Source organism: Natator depressus, chromosome 3 (assembly GCF_965152275.1).
Source record: "Natator depressus isolate rNatDep1 chromosome 3, rNatDep2.hap1, whole genome shotgun sequence".
Lineage (NCBI taxonomy): Eukaryota > Metazoa > Chordata > Testudines > Cheloniidae > Natator > Natator depressus.
Window position 1 is genome coordinate 167,362,852 of NC_134236.1, and position 25,249 is coordinate 167,388,100.

General features: G+C 48.6%; 1 protein-coding gene across 1 annotated transcript in view; it reads right to left on the reverse strand.

The window, feature by feature from the left end:
* The window catches only part of VASH2 (vasohibin 2), a 65,583-nt gene extending 46,680 nt beyond the window's left edge, over window positions 1-18,903 (reverse strand). The window contains exons 1-3 of the mRNA XM_074947119.1: window positions 18,764-18,903; window positions 17,611-18,059; window positions 3,065-3,153 (exon numbers count right to left, since the gene is read on the reverse strand). Of these exons, the coding sequence (XP_074803220.1) occupies window positions 3,065-3,153; window positions 17,611-17,886 (365 nt within the window). The 5' untranslated portion in view covers window positions 17,887-18,059; window positions 18,764-18,903. The remainder of the gene's footprint in view (window positions 1-3,064; window positions 3,154-17,610; window positions 18,060-18,763) is intronic.
* Window positions 18,904-25,249: the final 6,346 nt, after the last annotated feature.

Here is a 25,249-nt window from a genome sequence, read left to right on the forward strand (position 1 = left end):
AGAAATAATTATTAATTTTCTGGCCAGCTCAGACCCTTCTCCTGTTAGTATGAGGGGGAGGAAAGAATCATAATGGGAAGAATCACAATGGAAAAGAGAAATACAGTTTATAAATCTATCAACAGTCTACCTCATTCATTGTTTAAGAATGCTCATAACCGCGGCCCTTCATGCAAAAAGAATCATGCTATTCATGTAGGTTTCCCTATAGGCAACATGTGGCTGATAATTTCCACATATAAACAGATGTAAGTCCTTCTCTGTGACAGCAAGACAACGAGAACATCTGTTAACAATATGTGGTGGGGAATGAGCCACAAGCACACATCGCACTAGTGGAAAAACAAAATGTCAGGACCATTTAACTGAACGTACCCCTGACTCTCAGCACCAGTGGTGTGAATTTTCAGAACTGAGCACCCGCAGCTCCCACTGACTTCAGCTGGAGTTGTGGATGCTGAGCACTGATGAAAATCAGGCCCTACAGACAAAACAGAGCCTGAGCTCTGAGGTGTGTTGCCCTTACTCAGAGCATTCTGAGTGAAACAGAGTGGCATGATAGCCCTCGGTGAGAAACCAAAACCCTGCATTTGAAACCCAGCAGACTTTGAAGCCCGTTTCGATCTGGATCAAAACTTCGAGTTCTCAAGGCCATCTCTAGCACCTACCAAGTAGAGTGGTGTCTACTTCTGAAAAATTAAAAATCCCACATATGCATTTCATAGTGTGACAGAGCCTCCTGTCTGCATCATGCCGTTCCCCCCTTTAATGCACATTAGCAGAGCTCACTGTGTCTGAGTAGCAATCATGCACCAATGAGTAAAGAAATTCCATGTCCAAAGCTAGCTCAATATATGTGTTCTCTAAACAACAGGTTAGCCATGCCTCTCCCTCTCAGGTTCAGCTGCTGCTGTATCTTCTGCTGGTGCTTTGATCTTTATTGCTGCTCTGCCTGGCCTACCAAACCTCCTGCTATTTTTAGATACTCTTCCAACTGCCTGTTTTCCCTCCAAATGCTCACCAGTCCCTCATGCGCCTTTGTTTCTACCTCCACTGCCTTTCTGCCAAATAAAGATCAAAAAGTTACAAGAGGAGAGAAATAACTGGCAAATGGAGCAAGATGAAAGAAGCTAATTCAATATTGACTCCTGAGGGCATTCTGCACCAAAAAAATTAAAAATTCTGCGCACAATATTTTAAAATTCTGCACATTTTATTTGTCAAATAAATGTGGAGGCTCATTGGGGAGCACAGGCCACTGGCTGCACAGAGATAGGAGATCACTGTGAAGGGCCCCCCCAGCCCTCCCACCAGGATACGGACTCAGCGGTGAGGCTGCACCCGACCCTAACACAGCGCAAGGACTGGACCTACCCCATGCCAGGTGCAGCAGGTGTGGGCAGGCAGGCTCAGCAATGCAGGATCCAAGTGTGGAGGGCTTAGTGTGGAGGCATCCAGATGTGGGTTGAAAGGGCTCTGTGTGGGAGGTCCGGATGCTGGGGGAGTGAGGCTCTGGGGTGGGGATCCAAGTGCAGCTGGTTGGGGCTTGGTAGGGTGGCAATCTGGGTGTGGGTGGCTCGTCGGGGTGGTCTAAGTGCAGGGGGAGTGGGGCTCATTGGGGCGGGGGTTCTAGATGTGGGGGGGTGAGGCTCGGCGGGAGGGTCTAGGTATGAGGGGGTCTGGATGCACGGAGGTTGGGTGGATAGGGAGCAGCTCCCTGTACAGGGATCTCTCCCCTTGCAGCTGAGGAGCGATGAGTGCAGGAAGCACGGAGGGGTGGGAGCAGTTTGCAGAGCTCCCTACAGCTGGGGCAGATATCTGGGGATGGGTCTGACATGGCCCCAGATGCCGTGCAGGGGAAGAGGGAGTCCCGTCCTCCCCTGCCTATCCAGAACTAACAGCTGAGCCTGGCGCAGGTTAGGAGCCACCAGCCGGGTCTTCTCCAGTCCCGCCCCCTGCCCCACAGTGATTTACCTCTCTGCCGGCTGCCCTGAGCACCCAAAACATACTGCTGGGAAGGGTCGCATGACCGCTCTTGTGGCTTCCCTTTGCTTCCTGTCAGAAAGTTAATTTTCTGTGGGGAAGCAAAGGAATCTGCGGGGGACAAATTCAGTGCATGCACAGTGGCACAGAATTCCCCCAGGAGTAAATATTCTGGCCAGCGACTGCTCATTCCATCACGCTGCCTATGTGCCGTGGAAACACAATCAGTGTTCAGCGGTGGGGAGAGAAGGGGAAGAAATGCATGTCAGGTTCTGATTAAATCCACAAAAGGCAAGAAACTGAGACGTGGCTCTCCCCTAAGCATCAAGCACTACTCTAGGACACGCTCACAAACGTGCAAACCTCATTAGGGGGGTTAGTTTGGAGAGGTCAGGACCAGGTCTCTATCACCGTTCCTGCACTTTGCTTCCGGGTGGGGAGAGCAGCAGCAAAAGTCCCCAAGCACTAATGCAGCAGGGGACTCCATCTGTGTGTTTTGTTTGAGCAGTGGCTCAAGTTGAGGGGAGAAGGAGGCCTCTTGCATGCCCCTCTGGAGTCCAACCCCAGGTAGCTGAGCAAGTGCAGCCCACCTCCTGGCCCGGGGGCAGCCAAATCCCTCCCTCAGCGAAAAGCATGAGCTGTGGCTGAGAAGGTGAGGGTCGGATTCAGCCTGGAGGGGAAAACACTGTAATCACAGGCTGCAGCTAGGTTGGGAAAGGGGTGGACACTGGCAATGCCAACTGAAAGTGAGCTATCAGGAGAGGCTGGAATATACTTCTCCAGGCACCGTGAATGCTGATCATTTTGAAATTGGCTTATGAGGTTCTTCTGAACATTCCTATTCATCTAGAGAGTTGACACTTCAGTTAAATTCTGCTCAGTGTCACTTAGGGCTAATTGTGTGGCCCTGAAGACCAGAATGAGGAGCTCAACGCTTTGGTCCCTCACAAAGCTGGCAGAGTGGAAGTTTTTGCCCTCCTGAATTATCCTCTGCCTTTGTGGCAGCCTCGTGTTTCAGTAAGTTACCCCGTGGGTTCAGTGCAGAGTGTAATGACTCTGCTGCCCAACTCAAGAAGGATACTGCAGCATCTTCATGTAATTCTGTATTGCTTGAAGCCATTCTGGGACAGACATGGAGAGCCTGTAGTTTGGCACTGGTGGCACTGAAGGCTGAAAACAAAGAAGGATAAAAAGATGATATAGGTTATTGCTTCCAGGACAGCAGCTAGAACAATTCGGCTCTCAAGGCAGGTGCTTAAAGGGATACAATTCAGAGTTAAGGGCCCGATAGTGCAAACCCCATATGAAAGCAATCAGCCCCATGTAAATAGTGCAGATTCTGAGCTCAGTTACAACAATGTGAACTATCCGTTCATTGGAGTTACCCTGCATCTACTCTGGTGGGACCACTGGCATGAGGAAGGGGCAGCCTTTAAATATCATCCTAGACTGAGAGATCCTGGCACAGAAACCAACAGCGTTTGCGTTTTAAAACTAGAAAAACCAATTTTGCTCAGATTAATGGAATCCCAGTGCTGGATTTGTTCCAGACTCTTCAGAGTATTAACTTCAATTTTAATCTCTGGTTTTATCCATCTTGAGAGAGAGAGCGAGAGAGAGCTGAACAGAGACAAAGAGTAACTTTGACAATACACATTTTCCCATCTGCTGGCGGTCAGGGCTCATTAACGGAGTGCAGCACTGGACCCTAAGTCCTCTGGCAGGGCCAAAGCTCAAGGATTCATCAGGCCCCCCCGGCTCAGCTTTTGCCATACTTTCCTGCCACATCATAATGGTCATGGGGGGCGGAGAGGGGGCTGCCCTCACCTGTGACTAATTAGCTGCCTCCTTGCTGAGGCTGTGGGGCTAGGGCTCAGGTGACAGCTTGAAGATCAGTTGGGGCCAGATTTTGGAAGTCAATGGGAGTTAGGAGCTTTTTGTAAATTCCACTAGGCACCTAAATACCTTTAAAAATCTGCCCTCCAGTTCATGAGAGAATCTCAGGCAGCAGCCTGTGCAGTGCAATCCTGTAAGCGCTGGGTTGGGTTAAAGGGCAAAATTGATATGTTCAGATTATGTTAACTAGTTTTTATTTTGAAGAAATAACTGAAGCCATGAAGAAAGGGACTGGCACCCTGTGGCTGGAGAGTGTTCTTTGGTCCGCGGGCTGGTCAGAGAGATCACTAGTTTACAATAACCTTTGAGGTGCCAATTGTTCTCAACCCAGTTAGTTTTCCGTGGGAATTTGGGACATGCAGTGGCTCACAAGAAGGACTCAGCCATTCACCGGTTCAAGCCTTTTCGGACAGGACCATCTTCAAGGTCAGTTCTAGCTCCATGCCCTTTTAAAGCCAATTTCACCAAATCAAACAAAGAATCTTGTATCACTGCCTTGAGGAGACGCATCTCAGTCTCTGCCCCTCACTGCCAGTCTAGAACCTCCCCAGGATATTCACTAAAGCTGTTTCTGTGCCAGCATTATAGGGCTCATTATTTTACCCAGCATTCTTCATCCTTTTGTGCGGGTGATTAATGAATTAACATGACACAAGAAATAAATAAATTTTAAAAAGCTGTAACTTCACAAAGCACTGCAGAAGGCAGTAGCCAGACACCACTATCCCTGCATTACAGACATTCCAATTTGTTAAGCATAAAGCACTTGTACTAGGGAACCAAGTTCAGGAGGAGCTGTTTATTTAAAATACTAGGCCAAACTTTTCAAAAGCGTCTAGCAATTTTGGGGACTCCATTTTTGGGTACCTGCTTGAGACACCTTAAAGGTGCCTGGTTTTCAGAGAGTGGGCAACCAGCACTTCCGGGGGAAAAAAGGGTTCCTTTGAAGTATCACAAGGTGGGCACCCAAAATCACCACAGGTTTTGAATATATAGGTCTTAGGGCCCAATTCTACCATCAGATACATGATACAATTCCATGGGAGAAAAAACTGAGGAGTAAATGGATTGGAGCCCTTTGGGAACTGCACCCACGTATTTGAAGGCAGAATTGGCCTTTAGAATTACCTCCCCATACCTTGTGATGGCAGAATAGTTTCCGATTGTTTCCCAAATTCCTGAACATTTCCTGCAAATCCCTTCAGTAAACTACTATACTGCAGCTGTACCCAATTCCGATTACCTAATACATTTGAACTCCAATTTACCATTTTAAACTAGTTTGAATGCTGAACTGAACAAGTAACAGCTGCAATCATTATAAACCTAATCTCAAGTAGACAATGTGAATTTTTAATAATTGTATTCACAGAGATTGAGCAATTCACACATCCATGGATTGGGTGTCAGGAGAGCAATGTTCAGAAAAAGTGGGTGAAATCTTGACATTGTTCATGCCAATAGCAAAACTCCTACCAGTTTCAATAGGTCCTTTCACCCAAGGTGTTTAGAAGACTCAGACAGGTTAGACCCAAACTATACATTTTAGACAATTGCTACTGGCAGCCCGATGGGCGATCAGTCCTTTTTCAAAGAAAAAAATAAAATAAAAACACACACATACACACGGATCCTCCAACATCAGTGACATGGAGAAATAAAGTATGGGAAATCCTTTCAATGGAAAATACGACAGCCTAGGATCAAGACATTTATAATGTATGGTTACCATTTTTGGAGTTTGAACCAAAAAAATAAATAAATAAATAAATAAACAAACAAACCACCAAACAATAAGACATTGACTAAACACAAACGTGTCTTTTAATGGTAACAAACACAGGTTATAAATCAGGTTTGTTAATACTTGTATGGAAAATTCATGTATGTTAAGGATTTTTTAAAATAGCTTTATGGGGATGTTGAAAAATATTTTTCAACATCAATGTGGGTAGTGTAAAGAGACTCATTCACTCTTATGGTAACGTTATGTTAAATAAAGTGATCAATCAATCTGTAAGGTCTCACTAAACAAAAGCTCACTGTTATAATGATCATTATTTTGTCTCTGATATTTACATGGCAAAGATTTGTAAACCTGTTAACCCCCTAAATAAATAAATAGTTAAACAAAGAAATGTTTTGTGTCTGCCTGCAAAATATTCCCCTTTACTTCTTGCAACACAACCATTGGGACACTGGGCTGCTGCACACAGACCAGAATGTGCCCAAACTGCAGGAACTGCACACAGTAAAAATGGTGAAAAATAACATGGATTGTTTCAAATAATTTCAGGTTTAGTCATTTATGCTGTTGTAAACATAAGAGTAAAATCACCCCTTTCTTTTTACGTTACACAGACACACCCTCATTTTGGGTGGGCTATTCAAAAGCACTCCGTGTTAGCTGTACTCTGCTCCCAATGTGAAAACTCCCATTGGACTTCCAGAGAAGCCGACTCAGGCCAACGCCAAGCACTCCAACCCTTTATGTTTGTACAGCACCTAACAGAGACCCCAATCCTCATTGGGGCGCTTGGATGCTACCACGCTATAAATAATGAATAATCTCACAGTGTCCCATTAGGAACGACTAGATAGTGAAGCTTTGTATGTATGTGAACTCAGAGAATGCAGTTTAAAATTATTTTTATCTTTTTTCAAGCATGTGAGGCACATACAGACACTAAATGGCTCAGGAAAGGTCAGATTTGCAGGATTGTTATGCTTGAAACCATTCCACTATCAATTATGTTAAAACATGAAGGATGGGTCTGCCTGGAACCCAGGAAGGCCAGGCAGGAAACCCCGCTGTGTCTCAGAACCACACAGCAGACAATTTCCCCCCAAGGTAGCAACCAAGGACCTGATCCTGCAAGACACTGAGCACCTTCAACTTTCCCTGACTTCAGTGGGAGCTGAGGAGGTTCAGCATTTCACAGGCGGTGCTCAGCACCCTGTAGGACTGGGCAGCAAGGGGAAAACAGAAGTTTGTTTTCTGTGGAGCTCTCCATGCTCCAGCCCACACTGAATTTCCAAGCGCTTACAGCTCAAGCCATGCAATAATACTTTCAAACCCAAGCGCTTCTTTGCAAATAGCTCCACAGGCACCATCCAGTAAGACCGGCTCCTCACCAAGACACACATCTCTGCGGCTACTAGTGCTGACGGCAGTGCTGGCTGGCCTCCCCCACTTCTGCTCCCAAAGCACAAGCCACCTGTTACAGCTTCCCGAGCCCTCTCAACCTCTTCCTCCCAATGCACCCAGGCTGCTCAGACCTGGATTTGGCCCTTCATGCTGTGACAGAATTCAGTTCACACATTCAAGGGTAACATTTGTTGTTTGTGATATGCCAAGCAAAGCAGGCACCTCGGGCTGAAAGCCTCTTACAATAAAGCCTGGAAGCAAAACAGATTAGTAGAAGTTAAATAGCTTAACTCCAGACAGGCCACTCTTCAACTTTCTTCTCAGCTCCGCAAAACTGCCAGGGAAAGACTGTTAAGTAGAGCAAACAAGAGACACATGGATGCCCTGGACAGGTAACACTGAGACAAATATTTCCCATGTAGGTCTGAAAACCAATATAACGCAAGAGAAATCTGTGGGCCAGCCTCTCCAGTCTCTTAGGGCAAACCCTGCCGAGAATTCACCTTCTCCACTACCAGAAGAGTGGCAGAAGCAGCTTTATGAGTCACCCTCCTATTCCAGCAGAAAGAGAAGGAAGGAGCACGTTGGAGGATGGGGCGGGAAAAAGGGGTAGGGTTGCCAGGCGTCCAGTTTTCGACTGGAACACCCAGTCGAAAAGGGACCCTGGTGGCTCCGGTCAGCACCGCTGACTGGGCCATTAAAAGTCCAGCCAGTGGCGCAGCAAGGCTAAGGCAGGCTTCTTGCCTGCCCTGGCTCCGCGCAGCTCCTGAAAGCAGCAGGCATGTCCCTGCGGCTCCTAGGCACAGGGGCCACCATCGAGACTCTGTGCGCTGCCCCCACGCCAAGCGCCAGCTCCGCAGCTCCCATTGGCCGGGAACTGCAGCCAATGGGAGCTGTGGGGACAGCGCCTGCGGACAGGGGCAGCACGCAGAGTCCCCCTGGCCGCCTCTGTGACTCGGGGCCAGAGGGACATGTTACCACTTCTGAGAGCTTCCTGAGCCCCCTTCTTCACCCCAAACCCTTCATCCTCGGCCCCACCCCAGAGACCACATCCCCACTACCACTGAAGTCAATGGAAACAGCAGGTGCTCAGCCCCTCCCAGGATTAGGCACTTGCTGAGGCTGATATAGTTCCATGTAACAGAGTCCTGAGCTGGCCAATCCAGCACAGAGTCAAGATGCTGATCAGGAAAGACATTGTGCCAGACACATCTAGTTGTTAGAAGGACAAGTTCTCCATGTAGATCAGATTACCTGAATATCTACAGAGGGGTACACGTAATTGCACTGAAAACCTTGTTAGTTCTAATTTCAGCAGTCGGGGGATAGGGAAAGGAAGTGGTGAACAGGTTCTGTGTTTGACGAAAAGAATGGATCTAAAAGCTAGCCAGCAGATAACACATATTTAAGTAAACTTTTAGTATAAGCATCAAACAGCCAGGAGTTTGCTCAGCAAATTTAAATGACAATAGAGAGCTCGAATACTGAAAATTATCAACACTGCGTGGGCAGGTGTTATTCTATTTGCAATATTTGAGCAATTATAAAAGCAAGTGTCTTAAATAAATACCAGAGGTTAAAACCTAGCTCCAATGAAGTTTTGCTCATGATTTCCATAGAGCAGAATAGGGAGGAAGGGTAGTCTTGTGGCTGAGGCACTAGCCTAGGCCTTGGGAGACCTGGGTACAGACAAATCACTGGGCCTCTGTTCCCCATGTGTAAAACAGGACAACAACACCTCCCTACCCTCACAGGGGCGTTGTGAGGATAAACACAGTAAAGATTGTGGAGCACTCAGATACTAAGGCAATTGGGGTGGGGGGTCATATAAGTACCATAGACAGAGCCAGGATGTCACCCCAGGTTAGTACTGTTGCACCATTTACTATTAACATATCTTGACAGAGCTGTCAGACCAAAGGTCCTGTGTCTCCTCAGGAAATTTTAGTTTCAGAAACCCATTAGTCTCCTTCTCCTGTGCTGTCCCCACTGAGAGTCTCTCTTCTCCTTGCCACATGCAGGAAGCGAAGTGACATGGACCCTACTTTCTGAAGCACCCTTTGCCGCTCTCATTCGAATACCAAGGGAACACATACCGTTTGGCTTCAGTGGCACTGACTCTCGGTGGACAGCTACTCACTCCTCCCTGCAGAACATCACCTATAGGGGAGTGCATCACAAGCAGAAATAGCCTGTGGAAACCTCCCTCCAAATAATAATAATACAGTTCCCTATAGTGTAGTTCACATCATCTGTGTACTTACTCAGAGACAGAGACTTTGAGTTAAATACATAGGGCCAAATTAGTCTTTGGAATAACTCCACGGATCACTACAGTTATGCTGGGGATGAATTTGGTCCATGGAATCCAAATGAACTTCTGAAATTTATATCTGAGGACTGTCTTATAAACAAAGAACTCCAAAAGCTAAAAATCTCAATGCGCTTTATTGTTTTATACCTTGAGTAACACTAGCTGGATAAGATCATTATAAACTAACATCTTTTAGCACAGCATTTCTCAAACTGGGGTCTGCGAGGGTACTCCAGGGGATCCGCCGGCCCCACTGATCTGCTCCTTCCCCTCCCTCCCAGTGCTTCCTGCAAGCTGGGGAACAGCTGTTCAGCGATGTGCAGGAGGAGTTGGGAGGGAGGGGAGGAGTTGATCAGTGGGGCCGGCGGACCCCCTGGAGTACTCTTGGTTCCCTGGCGTGACGGAGGTGTTGGGAGGGAGGGAGAGGAGCAGGGATGGGGTGCACTCAGGGGAGGGGGCAGAAAGAGGTGGGAAAGAGGAGGGGCAGGGGTGGAGCAGGGGCAGGAAGAAGTGGGGCAGGGGTGGGGCCTTGGCGGAAGGGGTGGCATGGGGGCAGGGTTTGGGGCTGAGCGGGGCGCTTGGGGGTCCACGAAAATTTTTACATCAAAATGGGGGTCCTCGGGTTGCTAAAGTTTGAGAGCCGCTGTTTTAGCACATTTACAACTAGGCTAAGCAACTAGGGGTAAGTTCCATGCCTCCAACTTGCATTTTTCCATTCAATTTACACCTAGAGTTGGCAACTACTCCAGACAAAGGTGTCTAAGTTCAGTCCTCCCACAATTCTATCTGCTCATTCCATACAAACAATGCATGAAATGCTAATGCAGCAAAGTTTTAGCCTCCCATTTAAAAGAGAAGCGTGGCTCTGTGTCAATACTATGCCATCAAAAACAGAGTACTCCAGTCATAGCCACATGTCCCAACAGATGCAAGACATCTGCAAGAGTTTGTAATGGGATAACTGAACAGCTGAAGGAGCACAGAGTGGAAGGAAACATGAACCCAGCCATTCATAAATTATAAAGTGAGTGACAGATTAACAGAGACATACAACAAAGGGGCAGATTCTGATCTCATACCAATGCTATTCAAGAATAATTCCACTGAAGTCAAGGGGGCTACCCAGTATAAGATATGGGTGAGACCAAAGTCAGGTCCAAAGTCTGTATTAAAGCCCACACAGAGAGGAGGGATTGTCTTGAGGCTAGTACTTTTCACAGGACCGGGTTTCAAGCAATATGGACTCTATTGCTAGCCCCGCCACAGGCTTCCTACATGACCTTGTGCAAGTCACTTAATGCCTCTGCACCTCAGTCTCCACTGTGTAATACTTACTGACCCCAGAGCCTGATTCTGTGCCCTCCCTCCGTAAGTACTCCCATTATTACTCAGCAGAGTGGAGCCATCAGAGAGACTGTAGGTAGGCTTCATTCATTAGTGTTTGCAAGACGCTTTGAGAGCAGAGGCTAGCTGGCACTATAGCAAATGCACTATAGCTGGCACTAGCTAAAGGATCAGTACAATGTACTAGGCACTGATAATAAACTGAAGATGGGGGCAGGGTGGGAATGGGGATAATCCTGAAGATGCTGGCATTTCCAAACTGGCCACTCCATCGGGTTTGAGAGAGAGATCTTCATTTCCAGAGAATCTGGTGTTGGGAGGTAGAGGGAGAAAAATCAGCCTTGTGTTTCTGTAACTTACATCTGTCCCACTAACAGCAGCCCAACAGACAAACTCAGGAGCTGCTTACTGCTCCACACTAAGAAGTTCTGAGTCTAATGCTAAGATGATTAGTTCAGTCAAATGCAACTGTCTGGAAAGGGAGGAAAAGTCATCGCCCATCACTGGGAATTAAAATGATTCAGAATCCAAACTGAACTCATCAAATTCACGCAAGTAGCTATGTAAATAGAAATCAGGTTCAGCTTTTAGTTACTGAAAATATAAAAGAGACTAAGATTCACTTTTTAGAAGGAAGGTGTAAGCTAGTGGACTCTCTTAGCAGCTTGAGAAAGATCAGTGCTACACCAGTGACTACTTCAGGCCCTGGCCTCTGGGCACAAGTTATTGGTTAACCAGATACTTAGGCAAAATATCAAAATAAAGAAGTTCTTCTGCCCTACCCGGGCTACAGTCCCAGGGACTTTTCTCTCACCTCTCTCAGCCAGTGCCCTGACCCAGGGATTTCTATAGGAACCTTTCTATGCACTACAATGCTTTTCTTCCCCAACCCATTTACCTAGGACCCATCCAAGAGCCAGGGCTCCATTTTCTACTCCTTGTAGTTCACCAGCCCAACTGATCATTTGTGGGCCTCTATAAGGACCAGGTGCGTTCAGGCAATCATTTGTCCCCTGGCATCAACTGGGAGGCAGCTAACTAGTCACAGGTGGGACTAGGCCCATCTCCCCTTAAAGGTGCCTGAAGGTCTCCTGTTGCACCATAGAGGAAGGAGAATGAAACACTAGGAGATGGTAATTCTCCCATTGATCAGGAAGTAGTAGCCTGACCTTTCAGGAAAAGAACACATGAAACTATCCAGCTGTCTAGTTTGACAGGTATCAAGTGTTATCTCTACACTATTACAAGGCTCCCGTGTACATAACATGGAATGGGGATTCAACTCTGAAGATACTGAAATACAGTGAGAAGCAGGAAAGCACCACCAGTGCTACCCAGCATTCAGCTATATCAGGTGGCCTTCCGCGTGCTGGTATACTTGGAATGTTTCTGCTGCAAGTAGATCGTTCCCCAGTTGCTTCATCAATCACAGACATTCCAAGTGTAAGTCGTATAATGCAGCAAACCCTTTGGGACTGGAAAGCAAGGGGAGAGAATCAAGTCCAGTGTGTGCTTTGCTATGTTCGAATTGCAACTAGAGATGCTGATCAACAGTGAAGTCGTCAACGGAACTCTGACCTTTCAGTCCTTTCCACTCAAGAGGAAATCTACAGACACAGGAAGGCCTACACACCTTGTTTAGCCCTCTACACTCTGAACGGAAAAAGTGTGCGTGTCTTACAGTCTATATACCACCACCATTGCCCACACAAACCAGATTAAAAATAAAGTGTTTCAAGTCGGCTAAAGGGTCCACAACAGAGTCTAAATCTAAAGACTACCACCAGGAAAAGTGTTGCCAGATACACAAAGAGCAGAACCTGCTAGAAAAGACACCAGTACCTGATGCATTAACACAAGATCCCAAATCCAATCTCTTCCTAACACAAATAGCCTATGGCTCAGCTAAAAGATGGCACAAAACATGATGCAAAAAAAAACTCCATGAGCCTGTGAGTAGCATAGTAAAGTGACAGCAGCCAAGCAGCTATGATGTTATCATTAGTACCATAGTTTACAATATTGCACTCCTAAGCAGGAGTAGATCACATTCCAGGACAAGACCTGGTCCATGCTATTATATTAACGGGGGAGAGGAAAATCAAAGAAATAAGCAGCAGGAACTACACTAGGAACCCAACTGCTGCTGACTGTGATTGTCAACACATTGTGATTGTCAGCTCTTCCCGCCATCCCCTCTCAGTCTGCGTTGGAAACACTTTGGCCATTGGTTTAGACAGCTTGATCCATTTCCATGCCATTAATGAAGGCACGACAAGTGCTTCATTCCATCAGGTGCAGATGGACCCTTCATCTAACAGCATCTCATCCTAGCTACTTCCTATAGGACCCAGGAAGTAACAGCATAGACCAATGGCCCACATGCAGTAGAATTGACCTCTGCCCAGGACATACCTAACACTTCAGAGGAAGCATGACACGCTGAAGTCAAACCTTCCCACTTCACGTGGATCTTAACTGTCATTTGAGAAACACCTCCCCAGGGAAGGGACGCTCAGGTGACAGTCACTTATCTTTCCAACTTCCATATGAGTTACTTTGCTAGGCCCAACTCCACACGCCCTTGCAGTAAAGCCCTCCCAGGAGTAGGGAAGAGAATTCAAGAACTCCACTTGATTCAGCCAGTTCGTCTTGTAGGGTTTCTGCTCCATGCTCCTACCAGGGGCAGGGCTTTACAGCCTTAAAGAGAGCAGAGTGTGGGCCTTCAAACTCCAAGAGAACCTGAGGCTCCATGGGGAAGGGATGTTCCAGACGAGCGGATTCTTTGGGATGGGCTGCTATGGGTTCTCCACGCTGCACCTGAGCTCTACGCCCTCCAAGTAGGGGAGGTGATGTGGTGATCAGGACTGCTGACTTTCTGGAGGAGATAACTCTGGTGTTTGAGCCCGAGGGGAAGAATCCTGGGGAGTGACTGCTCCTGGTTGCCACATGCAGTGCCACAGCTGTGCGGTGTTCAGACAGAGGGGCTCCTGCAAGCTCAAGGAAAGGGGAAAAAAGCTGGAAACTTAAGCCAAGATCCACAGAGGAACTTAAATCCAGATTTAGGCATCACTGCAATCCACAAAAACCCCACTCAGCTGCTGCCTAACCCTGTAGGTACCTAAACTCACACAGCACCCTACATTTTTGTTGCAGAAGTTCCCTGAGCACCTATATTTCTGCCTCTGGGCACGTGCACTTCTGCCTTGCTTTAAGCAGGAAGGCCTACAGACCTTGTCTAGCCCTCTACACTCTGAACGGAAAAAGTGTTCATGTTTTACAGTCTATATACCACTACCACTTTTGCCCACACAAACCAGATTAAAAATAAAGTGTTTCAAGTCATCAAGTCTTACTTACATCTAAGTCCCAGAGCGATCCACAAACTGGGGGAAGATAGGCACTCCTCCTCTTATCTTGCCTGTGGGGCCCAATCCAGTAGGCATACTGAGTACATCTAACTCCATACAAAATGCCTGGGGACAGGAAGAGGCAGCCTCCCTTTAGCCCAAAGGTTAGGTAACATCTCTGGGATAGGGGAGACCCTGGTTCAATTCCCTCTTTGTCTGATAAGGCATTTGAATAGCGATCCCAGACCTCTCAAGTGAGTGCCCTAACCACTCGGCTAAGGAGTGAGAATCCCTATCTCTCTGGCCTAATTAATTATTCAACTTCTACGGAAGAGACAGAGAGAGTCCCACATCACAATATCCCACAGTCCAATGATTGATGCCCCCTCCTGAGAGGTGGGGAGCCCTTGTCCAAATCCCTTCTTATCAAGTAGAAGGCAGAACTGAACGGGGGTCTCCCACATCCTGGGGGAATACCCTAACTACTGGGCTAAAAGTTATAGAAGAGGTCATGGTCATCCTCCTGCTCCTCACCATCCCAATGGTCCATTGTGTGGCACTAGGCAAGTGCCTAACTCATTCTTGTAAGAAACGACTTAGGCACCTAAGCCACCTGACTCCGGGAGAGGAGTTCCCAGTTGTGAATCACAAGCAGAGATGGGCACCTCCCTGCAGCCCAGACTTACGTGCTGAACTCTGTCAGAAGGGTGGAGCTTAGCCCTCCCCACTTCTTGGCATCTCTCATTGGCTAGCTCAGGCATCTCCCCACCTAGCATATTGGCTTTTACATGAAGCCTAGGCACCGAACTCAGGCTTTGTGGATCCCAAAGTTGTTCGAGTGATCGGTGCCTAAAAGTTAGGCATTGCAGTGCCTAAGTCCCTTTATGGATCTGGGCCTTGTCTCTTCTTCTCCTTCCATGAATTTGCCCACCTCTGTGTCACAGAGCAGAGAGAAGCACAGGGCTCCTAGTTACTAACCTAGGCAAAGAACAGGGATATCACTAGCCATCTGAAGTTCATACACATACTACATTTATCAAACCATTCCCCCCTGCCCATCCCAATCTTCTTTCCCAGGAGTTTTTACTCCTGATTTACACTAGTGTATGCGGGAAGAGAATCAAAGCCATAATCTCTGAGGGTAGACAGATCATTAAATACAGTATGATTACTAATGCAGTAGCAGAGAGACAACCAGAGTGTGATGAAGAGCAAAACAAACCTGCTAGTCTCAGTAGGAAATGTTGCCAGCAGAAACGTTAAACTGTTCACCATGGCTTACATGCCCTATGTCCACCTACCCCCAGCTCAGTCTTTCATTAAACTAACATGTTAATGCAAAGCTACATGCAAAGTATCTATTCCTCACCAAGGGTTTTTCAGTCTTGCATTCATAAATCAGTAGAGATATAAGGGGCGGGGGAGAAGAGATGGGCTCCAGCTGTGAAGTCCAGTCCCCGACCTAAACTTTGCCGAAGTCTCATAAACACACATTCTAGGTGAAATCCTGGCCCCACTGAAGTCTGTGGGAAATTTGCTATTGAACGCAATGGGGCCAGGATTTCACCCTCTTTATTAAGAGAATGTCAAGCTTCTGCAATTATTATTATTCCTGTTTATTACTATAGTGCTTAGTATAGCAACCAAGAATGGGGCCCCACAGTACAAGGCACTGCACAGAGTATGTGGCAGCCCCTGCCTTAATGAGCTTACATTCTAAACAGAGAAGACAGACACAGGGTAAAAGACAGGGATAGAGCATAAATAAAGAACTCAAAGGCCAGGAAAGCCCACAGCACGGTTGTAAAGTCAAGGTTTAAGATTGCTTTGGCTGAGGCAGGACCCCTTAAGAGCTCTTCCTCATTCAATCTGGAACATGGTCACTATGCAGCTGAGTGAATGGTACATTTGTGCACAGCGCAGCTGCAGTTCTGTCTGAACGTTGCTTTTCAAGTGTTAGGGGTGTTCCGAGTGCACTGTCCATGCGCGAAGGGCGGTTTTCATGCTCTCCTAACTGCCAAATCAAAACCAATATTCACCGGAACACTCCAAGGCACTTCTCAGTGAGGGTTGTTAACCTGCTAATTTTCAAATTAGGTTTGGTCTAAACCGCTTTAAAAAAAAAAAAAGTGTGTTTTTACCATGGATTAACTAGAGTGCACTAGCTAAAACCCTAGTGGAGACAAGGCATTTTAGTTTTACTGCAAGGTCAACCACAGGTGGAGGGTATACCACCAACCTTGCCTACCAGCTACCTCACGGTAAACTCTATAGTGCAACTCAGCCTGGATGTGAGGACCTAAACAGGTCCACGTCTAAATCTTGCAGATTCTTTCAGCAGAACATCAGCAAAATAAGACCTTTCTTGTCTTTTCACACAGCAAAACTCTCATCCAAGCTCTTGTTATCTCGCATCTTGATTACTACACCATCCTTTTCCCTGGCCTCCACAAATGTCCCACTCAGATCCATTCAGAGCATTGCTGTAAAGATCATTTCTCTAGCCTATCGCTTTGGTCACATTACCCATCTGTTGGCATCCCTCCATTTGTTCCCTCTTGTCTATCACATCAAATATAAGCAATTTGTCTTTCCTTTCAAAATCTTTCACGACCTAGCCCCACCCTACCTATTATCTGTCATTCAGAACTGTAAGGTCACCTCCCACTTCCACCCGGGCCCATGAGGCCAGTCACCATTGCCCTCTTGTTAAATTTTCAAATAAACACCTTTGTGCTTTCTCCCATTTCCACCCAGGTATACCGTCAGGCCCACAGGCTTCAGAAGCTGTGTTCCTTCCAGCAGAGTTTTCACCAAGTTAACCCTTAGAGGGTCCCATTTAAACCCCACATCTGGGAGGCGTTCCCTGTACACATCTGCAAAGCCACCTCATTATCCACCTTCAAATCCTTCCTCAAAGCTCGCCTTTGCTGCGATGCCTACCAAAAAAACTTGACAAGTTAGGCTGCTGATGTGCAGAGACCACAGCCTATCATACTGACCAACATCATCTGTTTCCTTGGATACAGACAAACTGATGGGGAAGTACATCTGTTGTCTTTTTTCTTACAAACTAAGTATTAACTCTTTGGGGAAGGGACCATCTTTTTGATCTGTTTATGTACCCCACCTGGAAAAATGGGGTCCATGCCTGGGGCTCCTAGGTGCTGAAGCAATAAAAATAATAGAATATGGTGCTTTATCTCTATTAGGATTTTATACTGAGATAACTAACATGCAATAGTTATCTCACTGTTAAAAACAAAAACAAAAAAAACTTTCCAGCATTGAAGACTTGCATTGCCAGTGCAGCATTAGAGCTGTCAACAAATAGTTGCAAACATATACATATATTGGCAGAAACCAAGCCTAGAAACCCATAGGTGATGTTTTCAAGAAATTATTCATGATGCAAAACAGGTGCTTAGAATGGAAACACTTAGGCATCTTTAACTATAGTTGTTATTTGCACTCAAGCTACAACATACACATACACTTCATGAGACAGAGGAAAGCAACGGCTGTACTAAGTTTCTTGAGATCTCAGGGTTCTGCCAAGGCCTAGAGCCACTTACTTTAGCCAGGTATGCAGCATTCCTTATTGTCTCCACCATCTCTCTGCCTGCAGGGTGCACCTTTGCCACATGCACCCACATCCTCTCCCAGGTCTGCCCGTCGATCGGGAAGCCACTTTTATTGACGAGGAAAAGCACCCCTCCATCTTTGTCTTCTTCTTCTGAGCCCCCGTTGTTGGCTGTGCTGACAGGCCGTGCATGAGTGCTCCTTGACCGGCCCCCTTTGGCTCCCTTCGGATGGGGGCAGTGGTGGGCATTGGAAGTAGAGCCTGTCATGATGGGTTTGAATTGCGAGAGTAGTCCAAGTAGGACGTATGTATACAGTTCAATGCCACAACAAGGAAGCCTTATCCATCTCTCACTTGCTGCCACAGCAATTAGGCAGAGTGGTTATTAGCTAAAATTAGCCAGCGTGAGTGCTGCTGGGTTTGTTCTCTTGTGGGCTGAATCTAAAACCAGCAGAGGGTGAGAAAGAGGGGGAAAAGAGAAGCATGTTAGCAGAAGAAGAGGAGCAGAGTTTATGCAAAGCATTCAGCTTACTGCATCACCTAAGGCTGGCACACGAGAGGATAACAACATGGCTAGATCCCTTTCCGTATCAACTAAGACTGACAGACAAAAGGAAAATAGCAATCTGGAGAGACACCTCTCTGTAAAACTCCTGTGGGCGTCACACAAGGGTGACAATAGCAATCTACCTAGATCCCTCTTCCCATATTACCCCTGGGGTTCCCAAAGTGACCTGGACCTGGCTAGATCCCTCGGCATAACGCGCCTAGGGCTGTCACTCTGGCTAGATCCCTGTCTGCATCACCCGGTTCAACCTGAGACAATGCTGGAGTCCAAAATGCAAACGCAACAGAATCCCCCTCGAACTGAAGCCCAGAGACCCCGCACTCCACACTCACCCTCTCCTCGGAGGTGGGTGATTCTGTGCCAGCCGCCAGCAGCGGAGACCCAGACTGCAGCACGACCAGTCTTATATCAGGCTCAGCTCCAGACGGGTCCGCTCGCAAGCGATCCCCAGCAGCAGAGGGCTGGGCAGGGAGTGGGTGGCTGCCTGGCTGCTTCCCCCGCTGCTGCTGCTGCTGCTGCCGGCCGCTCTTTAACAGACATTCCACCCCTGCCCCGAGTCCGCCCCCCGCCCCCTCACCTGGTCGCAGCGGGATTCATTGCGCCACGGACCCTCCGGGAGGCTGGGGCTGCTGCGGCTGCCTCTTTCGCCTTAGCCCATGGTCCATGATTGTTACTCTCTGACACGTAACCATGTTACCCGGCAGCCGCCGACGTTCCGAGCGCCCCCATTGGCTGCCGCAACAAAGAGGGGCGGCCCCAGGAGCTGGACAGCCAGGCTGAGAAGCTTTGCCGAGTTCTGCTTGGCGGTGATCCTGCCAGGGGGCGGGGCCAGCGGGAGAAATCTGAGCACTCAGAGCTGGAGCTGAGCTGCCCTCGGTGCCTGGAGCTCCCAGTGGTTCAGTGCGTTTAAATCCTAAATCGGGGTGTTACAAGGTAGACATTTGTACGCAGATGAAGATTAATTCTCTAGCACAGTATTCTGTGTCGGAACATTTATTTAACATACTGTGCTAATTATTCTAAATGGGGGTAGATTATTGCTTTCTCTGGTACTCACAGGCTGCAAGACACTTCACAGCGACAGTCCCTGTCCCAAACAGTTGACAATCTAAACCCTCAGTCCTGTAATCAGATCCACATGGGGTGACATTTGTATCTCTACAGATCCAGTCACAGAACCATGGTCTAAAGCAGGGGCTCTCAAACTTCATTACACTTTGAATCCGTTCTGACAGCAAAAATTACTACATGACCCCTGGAGGGGGTCCGAAGCCTGAGGCCCCCCAAGCCCCATTGCTCCGGGTGCGGGTGAGGGTGCAAAGCCAAAGCCTTGGACAAAAATCAAAGCCCAAGGGCTTCAGCCCCAGACAGGGGACCTGCAACCTGAGCCCGACTGCCCAGGGCTGAAGCCCTCAGGCTTTGGCTTCAGCCTCAGGCAGTGGGGCTTCGGCTTTGGCCCCAAGTGCTGGGGCTTGGACTTTAGCTTTGGCCCCGGGCCGCAGCAAGCCTAAGCCAGCCCTGGCAACCCCATTAAAATGGGGTTGCAACCCACTCTGGGGTCCTGACCCGCAGTTTGAGAACCGCTGAAAGTGCCACCCTGCCCACCACTTTTACCCTCTCTCCCGTACCTCAGTGTGTTGTAACCAGCGACACTAACATTCCAGTCATACACATCGTCCCACCAGGTTTCCCCATTTCCCCTCCCCAGGGAGAACTTCCAACTCCTCTTCCTTATTGCCCAGATTCCAGTGCCAAGAGCAGTGTTGCTTCCCTTCAAGAGTGATACCTTGCAGAGCACCTACACCGCACCACAGTATTCCCCTGAGTCCACACTTATGTTACTGCAGGATGGGTTATGAGTAAGCCAGGGAGAGACTCCACCTCACTGGTCCCTTTCTGCCCTCCTTTGGAAGGTGCCGGGGGAGAAAGAGAACGTGTCCCCAGGGCTGAGGCAGCATGGGATTGCTGGCGTTGCAGAATGGGATTGCTGGCGTTGCAGCATGCTCTCCAGGAACCCTCAAGCCTTCCCTATCAGCTCAGCAGCATCAGAACTGCAGAGCCTGGATTGGACCAAGGGAAAGGTCTGTTTTCCACAGAATCCTTCCCTCAGGCCCAGAGCATTTAGAGCAGAAATCCCTGGGGGAGTTAATATTGCTCTAAAAAGAGCTGCACAGCTTCTTGACAACACCACGCAAAGTGATCTGTTTGTAGAGATGCATAAAGCCCTGCACTGATTTCTCTGAGAGGCTTCCCCCGAGCTGTTGGGGGAGGCAGGACCTTATTCCTTACCTCTCGTGACAGGGCTGTGTGAGAGCTTGTAGAGAGCCAGAGGCAGCTTTCTAGAGGGTTAATTCAGACATTCCGTACAGAACCTAGGGGCTGCAGCCTACGGCAGGAAGGAGCCAGGTGGTTGTTGGAGCGACTCTAGGAGGAATGCCATGGGATGGCTCTCTGATCACCTCTTCACTCTGCTTCTTCCCACACCCACCTTTGGGGTAAGTCCATCACCTCCTCCTTAGTGCGTGTGGGCTGGAAACCAGATACGGCCGTAGAGAGGTTGCCCACTCAGCCCATGAACAGGAGGATCCATTGCAGCTCAAGTCCTCCTGCTTGTCACAGCCCAGAGGAATGCAGGACACTGAGCCTGGACTCTGTGACTGCATTAGTCACCAACAGGGGAGTGTGGCAGGAGAGGACACATAACATGTCTACAAATAGCTTTTTCTGGACTGCTGAGGTGGGGGGAGAGAGGCCAGATTCCATCTGGCTCCTTAGGACTCTGAGGAAGCTCTGGGATCTGGAGACAGGTCTCTGGAGCCTTGGGATGTGCAGGTTTGGAGACATGTGGCTCCTACCTAGTCCAAAGTAACCTGCCGTGCTCCCCCACAAAAGCCATATTAACAGGCACCACTACAAGTGACCCCCATGCCTCTCTATTTCCTTGGCCACATGTATCGTGTCCTTTTTCTACTCCAGAAAAAGAGGACAAGAGTTCACTACAGCTACCACCTCAGGGATTGGTTGGGTTGAGATCAGCTGGTAGAAGTATGCAATATCAACAGAATCTGGGACTTCAAGCCCCTAGACTGACCTCTTACCTTTATGGACCTGCCCTTTCATTATACACAGCTATTTTAAAGTTTAGCGTGATAGTAAAGAGACCCATTTTTAACCCTTTACCACATAAGACAAAGCCCGCAGTATTCATCATTAACTATTTGTTTCTACTCTCCTGGCTCCCAAACTGCTTTTCCTCCCTACTACCACCAGCCACCTTCGAGTTCTCCCTCTTCTCTCCCCGGCTCTGCTCACTTGATTGCAGCAGCTCAGCGGATGGTCCAGTTTTGCTCTTTCGCTTCCATTCTTCTTCACTTCTGTGGATGGCTGCATTTGCCATTGAGCAGCCTGATGGAAATACCTGAGCCCTCTGTCTAGGCACACAGGCACAGCAGCTAAAGCCAAAGACCGCCCCCCCTGAGAGCAGGGGGAGATTAGTTTGGAGTGTCAGGAGTGGAGGCTTGGCCCATGGGGACCCCAGGCACTGCAGCTGCTGCCACCTACATGGTGAATCCTCCAACCCATCGCCAAACGGCTCTTCCATGTTCTGCAAACTGGCCCCACTGGCTGACTATCTAGGAGAACAGACACCCTTTGTTAGAGCAGGAGAGTGTCTTCAATACAGCTCTCTTTCCACGCCTCCCAGAAGGCCATAGGGAAACACCTGCGAGTTTCTAGGAGTCTCTCAAGGAGTTCCCTGCTCAGTCACTTGGCACCCCACTAGCAATGGTCTCTGACAGTGGCACTGCAAAGGGGAGCTCAGCAGATGGTCCCTTCTATGGCTTCCTGAGTGGGAGGGAGGTTGGTCTTGTCATTTAAGGCCTAGCTGTCAGAGTCAGGGCTCCTGGATTCTCTGGCTTTGGAAGTGGGTGGAGTCTAGTGGTTGGAGCTGGACTGGTATCAGTACCATGCTTCCTTCCTGCCTCTCTCAATGATGTTGTGTGAGACCTTGCAGCCAGTTGCTTTCCATCCCTGTGCGCCAGCTAACAGAGATAATACTGACCCTCCCCCTCCTCCCCCCCCAGAGAGGCTGGCAGGGGTCACTACCGTAACGACTCAAGTTGGAGTGAATTGTGCTCTTGGCAGCGAAGGGCCCAGATTCAGTCCCCATGGATGCCCAAGGTGTCTATATGTGGCCATGGTTTGACTCACCTAGCATTACAGGCTGTTTAGCCCGGTCCTGGCCATGCCTGGTGCATCTGCTCCTGGCCCTCTCTGGCACACAGCTCCATCACACACAAGAACATGGCCCACCAAGGACAATCTATCAGCTCCCATCTGGTGTTCAGCTCCAAGATGGATGGTGAGCCCTAGTCAGACCATAGAAAGACAGGGTGGTGTTCTTTGGTGGAAACTGCTGGAGCTTCAGCCTCTGCTCCCACCTCCACCCACAGGCTAAGGGCTTCAAAAGTGATTCCTGATCCCAGGTAAACAAAGTAGCTGAGCTGAGGCCAGGGTGGGTGGAATTACTGCTGGGACTGATCCAAAGAGAAGAGCAGACTTATCCTCTGCTCAAGGGAGATTTCCATAGGAAAAGAAGCTGGGGTGGGGGTGGGGGCAATAAAAGCACTACCCCTCAGCCCTTGAATAGCAGGCAACTAGGACTTTGGGAGCCAAGGTACTGGTGTATCTTGCTGGACAGCAAAAAAGAGCATTGGAGAAATTGTACAAAGTCAATGTCACGGCTGGGTCAAGGGCAGCCAGACCTACTGGTCAGAGCCAGAGTCCACACTCACATGACAGGAGTCGAGAGTCAGCTGGGTCAGGACACTGGAAGATCAGAAGCAAATGACAAACTTGTGATCACAACCACAAATCAGATGCCAGAAAATCAAGCCAGGGGAGCAGCAGCAGAAACAAGCAGCACACGGTCCAGGACAGGGAGCAGCCCTGGTGTTCAGTCAGCTTCCTGTTCCTGCTGCTTCCTTACGCAGGGCCAGAGGGCCAATTAGCTTCTCTGGGACTCCTCCAATAGGACCTCAGGAGTGGAGCCTCAAACTGGGGCTGAACTTCATGGGTCCTAGGTAAGCAATTTTCAGCAGGCTTCCAGGTGGAGGGTTGGAGTGTGGCTGCTCCCATGAACCCTGCAGACCTGGGTTGATCTCTCCCCATTCAAACCTCCTGCAGAAAACATTTTCCAGGATCCTGGACACATCCTCTGAGAATAAAATGAGGATATCATGATGAGAAATAGGTCTCTGTACCAGGGCTGGGATCCAGGGATAGGGAAAGCTCCCAACCAGGATATGTAGCAGGAGCCCCCTGTTTGTTGCAAGAGCCCCAAGTGGCAGGAAGAGTGAACGGTTCGTACCTCCAGGAGATGCATGGGATCTTCCATCTGAGCCTCAATGAGACCCATGTTGCTTGGTTTGACAGGATGAGATCACCTGTCCCCACTGCTCCCTGAGCTGGGCTGGCTGCAGGATACATCTGTGTCAGAGGCTGGGACAGAGCCTAAACGTCAGATGTGACAATCAGGGTTCTGTCACACCATGGGGACAACAGGGGGTCTGAACCCCAAAGAACAAGCAATTGAATCAACTGTTTCAATGCAGAATTATTGTGCCATACAGGTACATCCTAAGGTCCTCTCCTGGATTGGTAACTGTTAAAAGATAGGAAACAAAGGGTGGGAATAAATAGTCAGTTTTCAGAATGGAGAGAGGTAAAGAGTGGTGTCCCCCCAGGGATCTGCATTGAGACCAGTGCTGTTCTACATATTCATAAATAATCTGGAAAAAGGGGTAAACAGTGAGATGGCAAAATTTGCAGATGATAAAAAGCTACTCAAGTTAGTGAAGTCCCAAGCAGAGTGCCAAGAGCTACAAAAGGATCTCACCAAACTGCACGACTGGGCAACAAAATGGCATTGTTCACCTTCAGCCAGGTGACCGTCTTTTAGTCCACTCCTTCCTGGATTGCGCTCATCCCAAACTAAATTCCAAAAAGGTCCTTTACAGAAACAAGGTCTTCTGTCCCTTTGAGGGCTCTTCCTCAACCTGACTTTGGCTCGGCCTGCCCTTGCTGGCCTTGGTAACCCTTTCTGTGGCCTTGTACGTCCCCTTCCTTAAAGACCATGGGAGAACCAGTCCTACCCTGGATTCAAGGTTCTGCCCCAAGGCCCTTTATCGAACAGCAGGGCCTCCTCCTGTACCTTTGCTGTGGTTTTCCCTGGTTTTTCCCTCAGGTGGAGCTCACTCTGTAATCCATTTGGCCTAGCTCCAGGCTTTATAGCCCACAGGCCAAGCCCCCCTGTTACATACCCTCCTTAGAACCTGGCCCACATGGGGGGCAAGTTCTATTCTTGTCCAAGCTTCATCCCTCGTCATCTCGTCACTGTCACCGGCTGCACGCTTGTAGAGCCTGCACGCACAGTGTCTCCAGCTCCACTCCCAGCTCGCTCACCAGAATGAAGAAGCATATTCCTTCTCTTCTGCAGTATCCCAGCGCTCTTCCTGCAGCCACTCATTCTCATTAACCACTGCCTGCAGAGCCTCTTCTGAAGCCTTTAGCTTCTTCTGTAGCCTTTTTGCTACTGCTGCTGCATACACCAAAACCTTTTCCGTCAGGGTCTGAGAACCCACCATGGACAGCTCCACCCTTGTAGTTGTCCCTTCTTCAGTCTGCTTCATCTCTGGGCCAACCATTTCGTCCTTCACCTCCCTGCAGCATCTGACAGGGCGTGTGGGTGGAGGGTCTGCAAGGTCTTGTCCCCATCTTGGCACTAGGCCACGCTTGTAGACTTTCTCATGCCCTGCTCTCCTGGGCTAACCTTCTCAGCACAGCCCAGGCCTGCTCTCTGTGTCTGCTCTTTTTGTCCATGGGCATAGCAGACCCTGGGTTGATTTCCCTTTGCCGGATCTCTCACAGGCATTGCTGCTGCTGCATCTGTAGCTCCACCTGCACTTCCTTCTGCTTCTGTTGGTTTTCTAGGAACTGCTGGAGAAACCCCTAGACCTGCTTTGGCTGTTTAAATTGTCCCGGGAAGTGAAGAGGGAAATCCAGT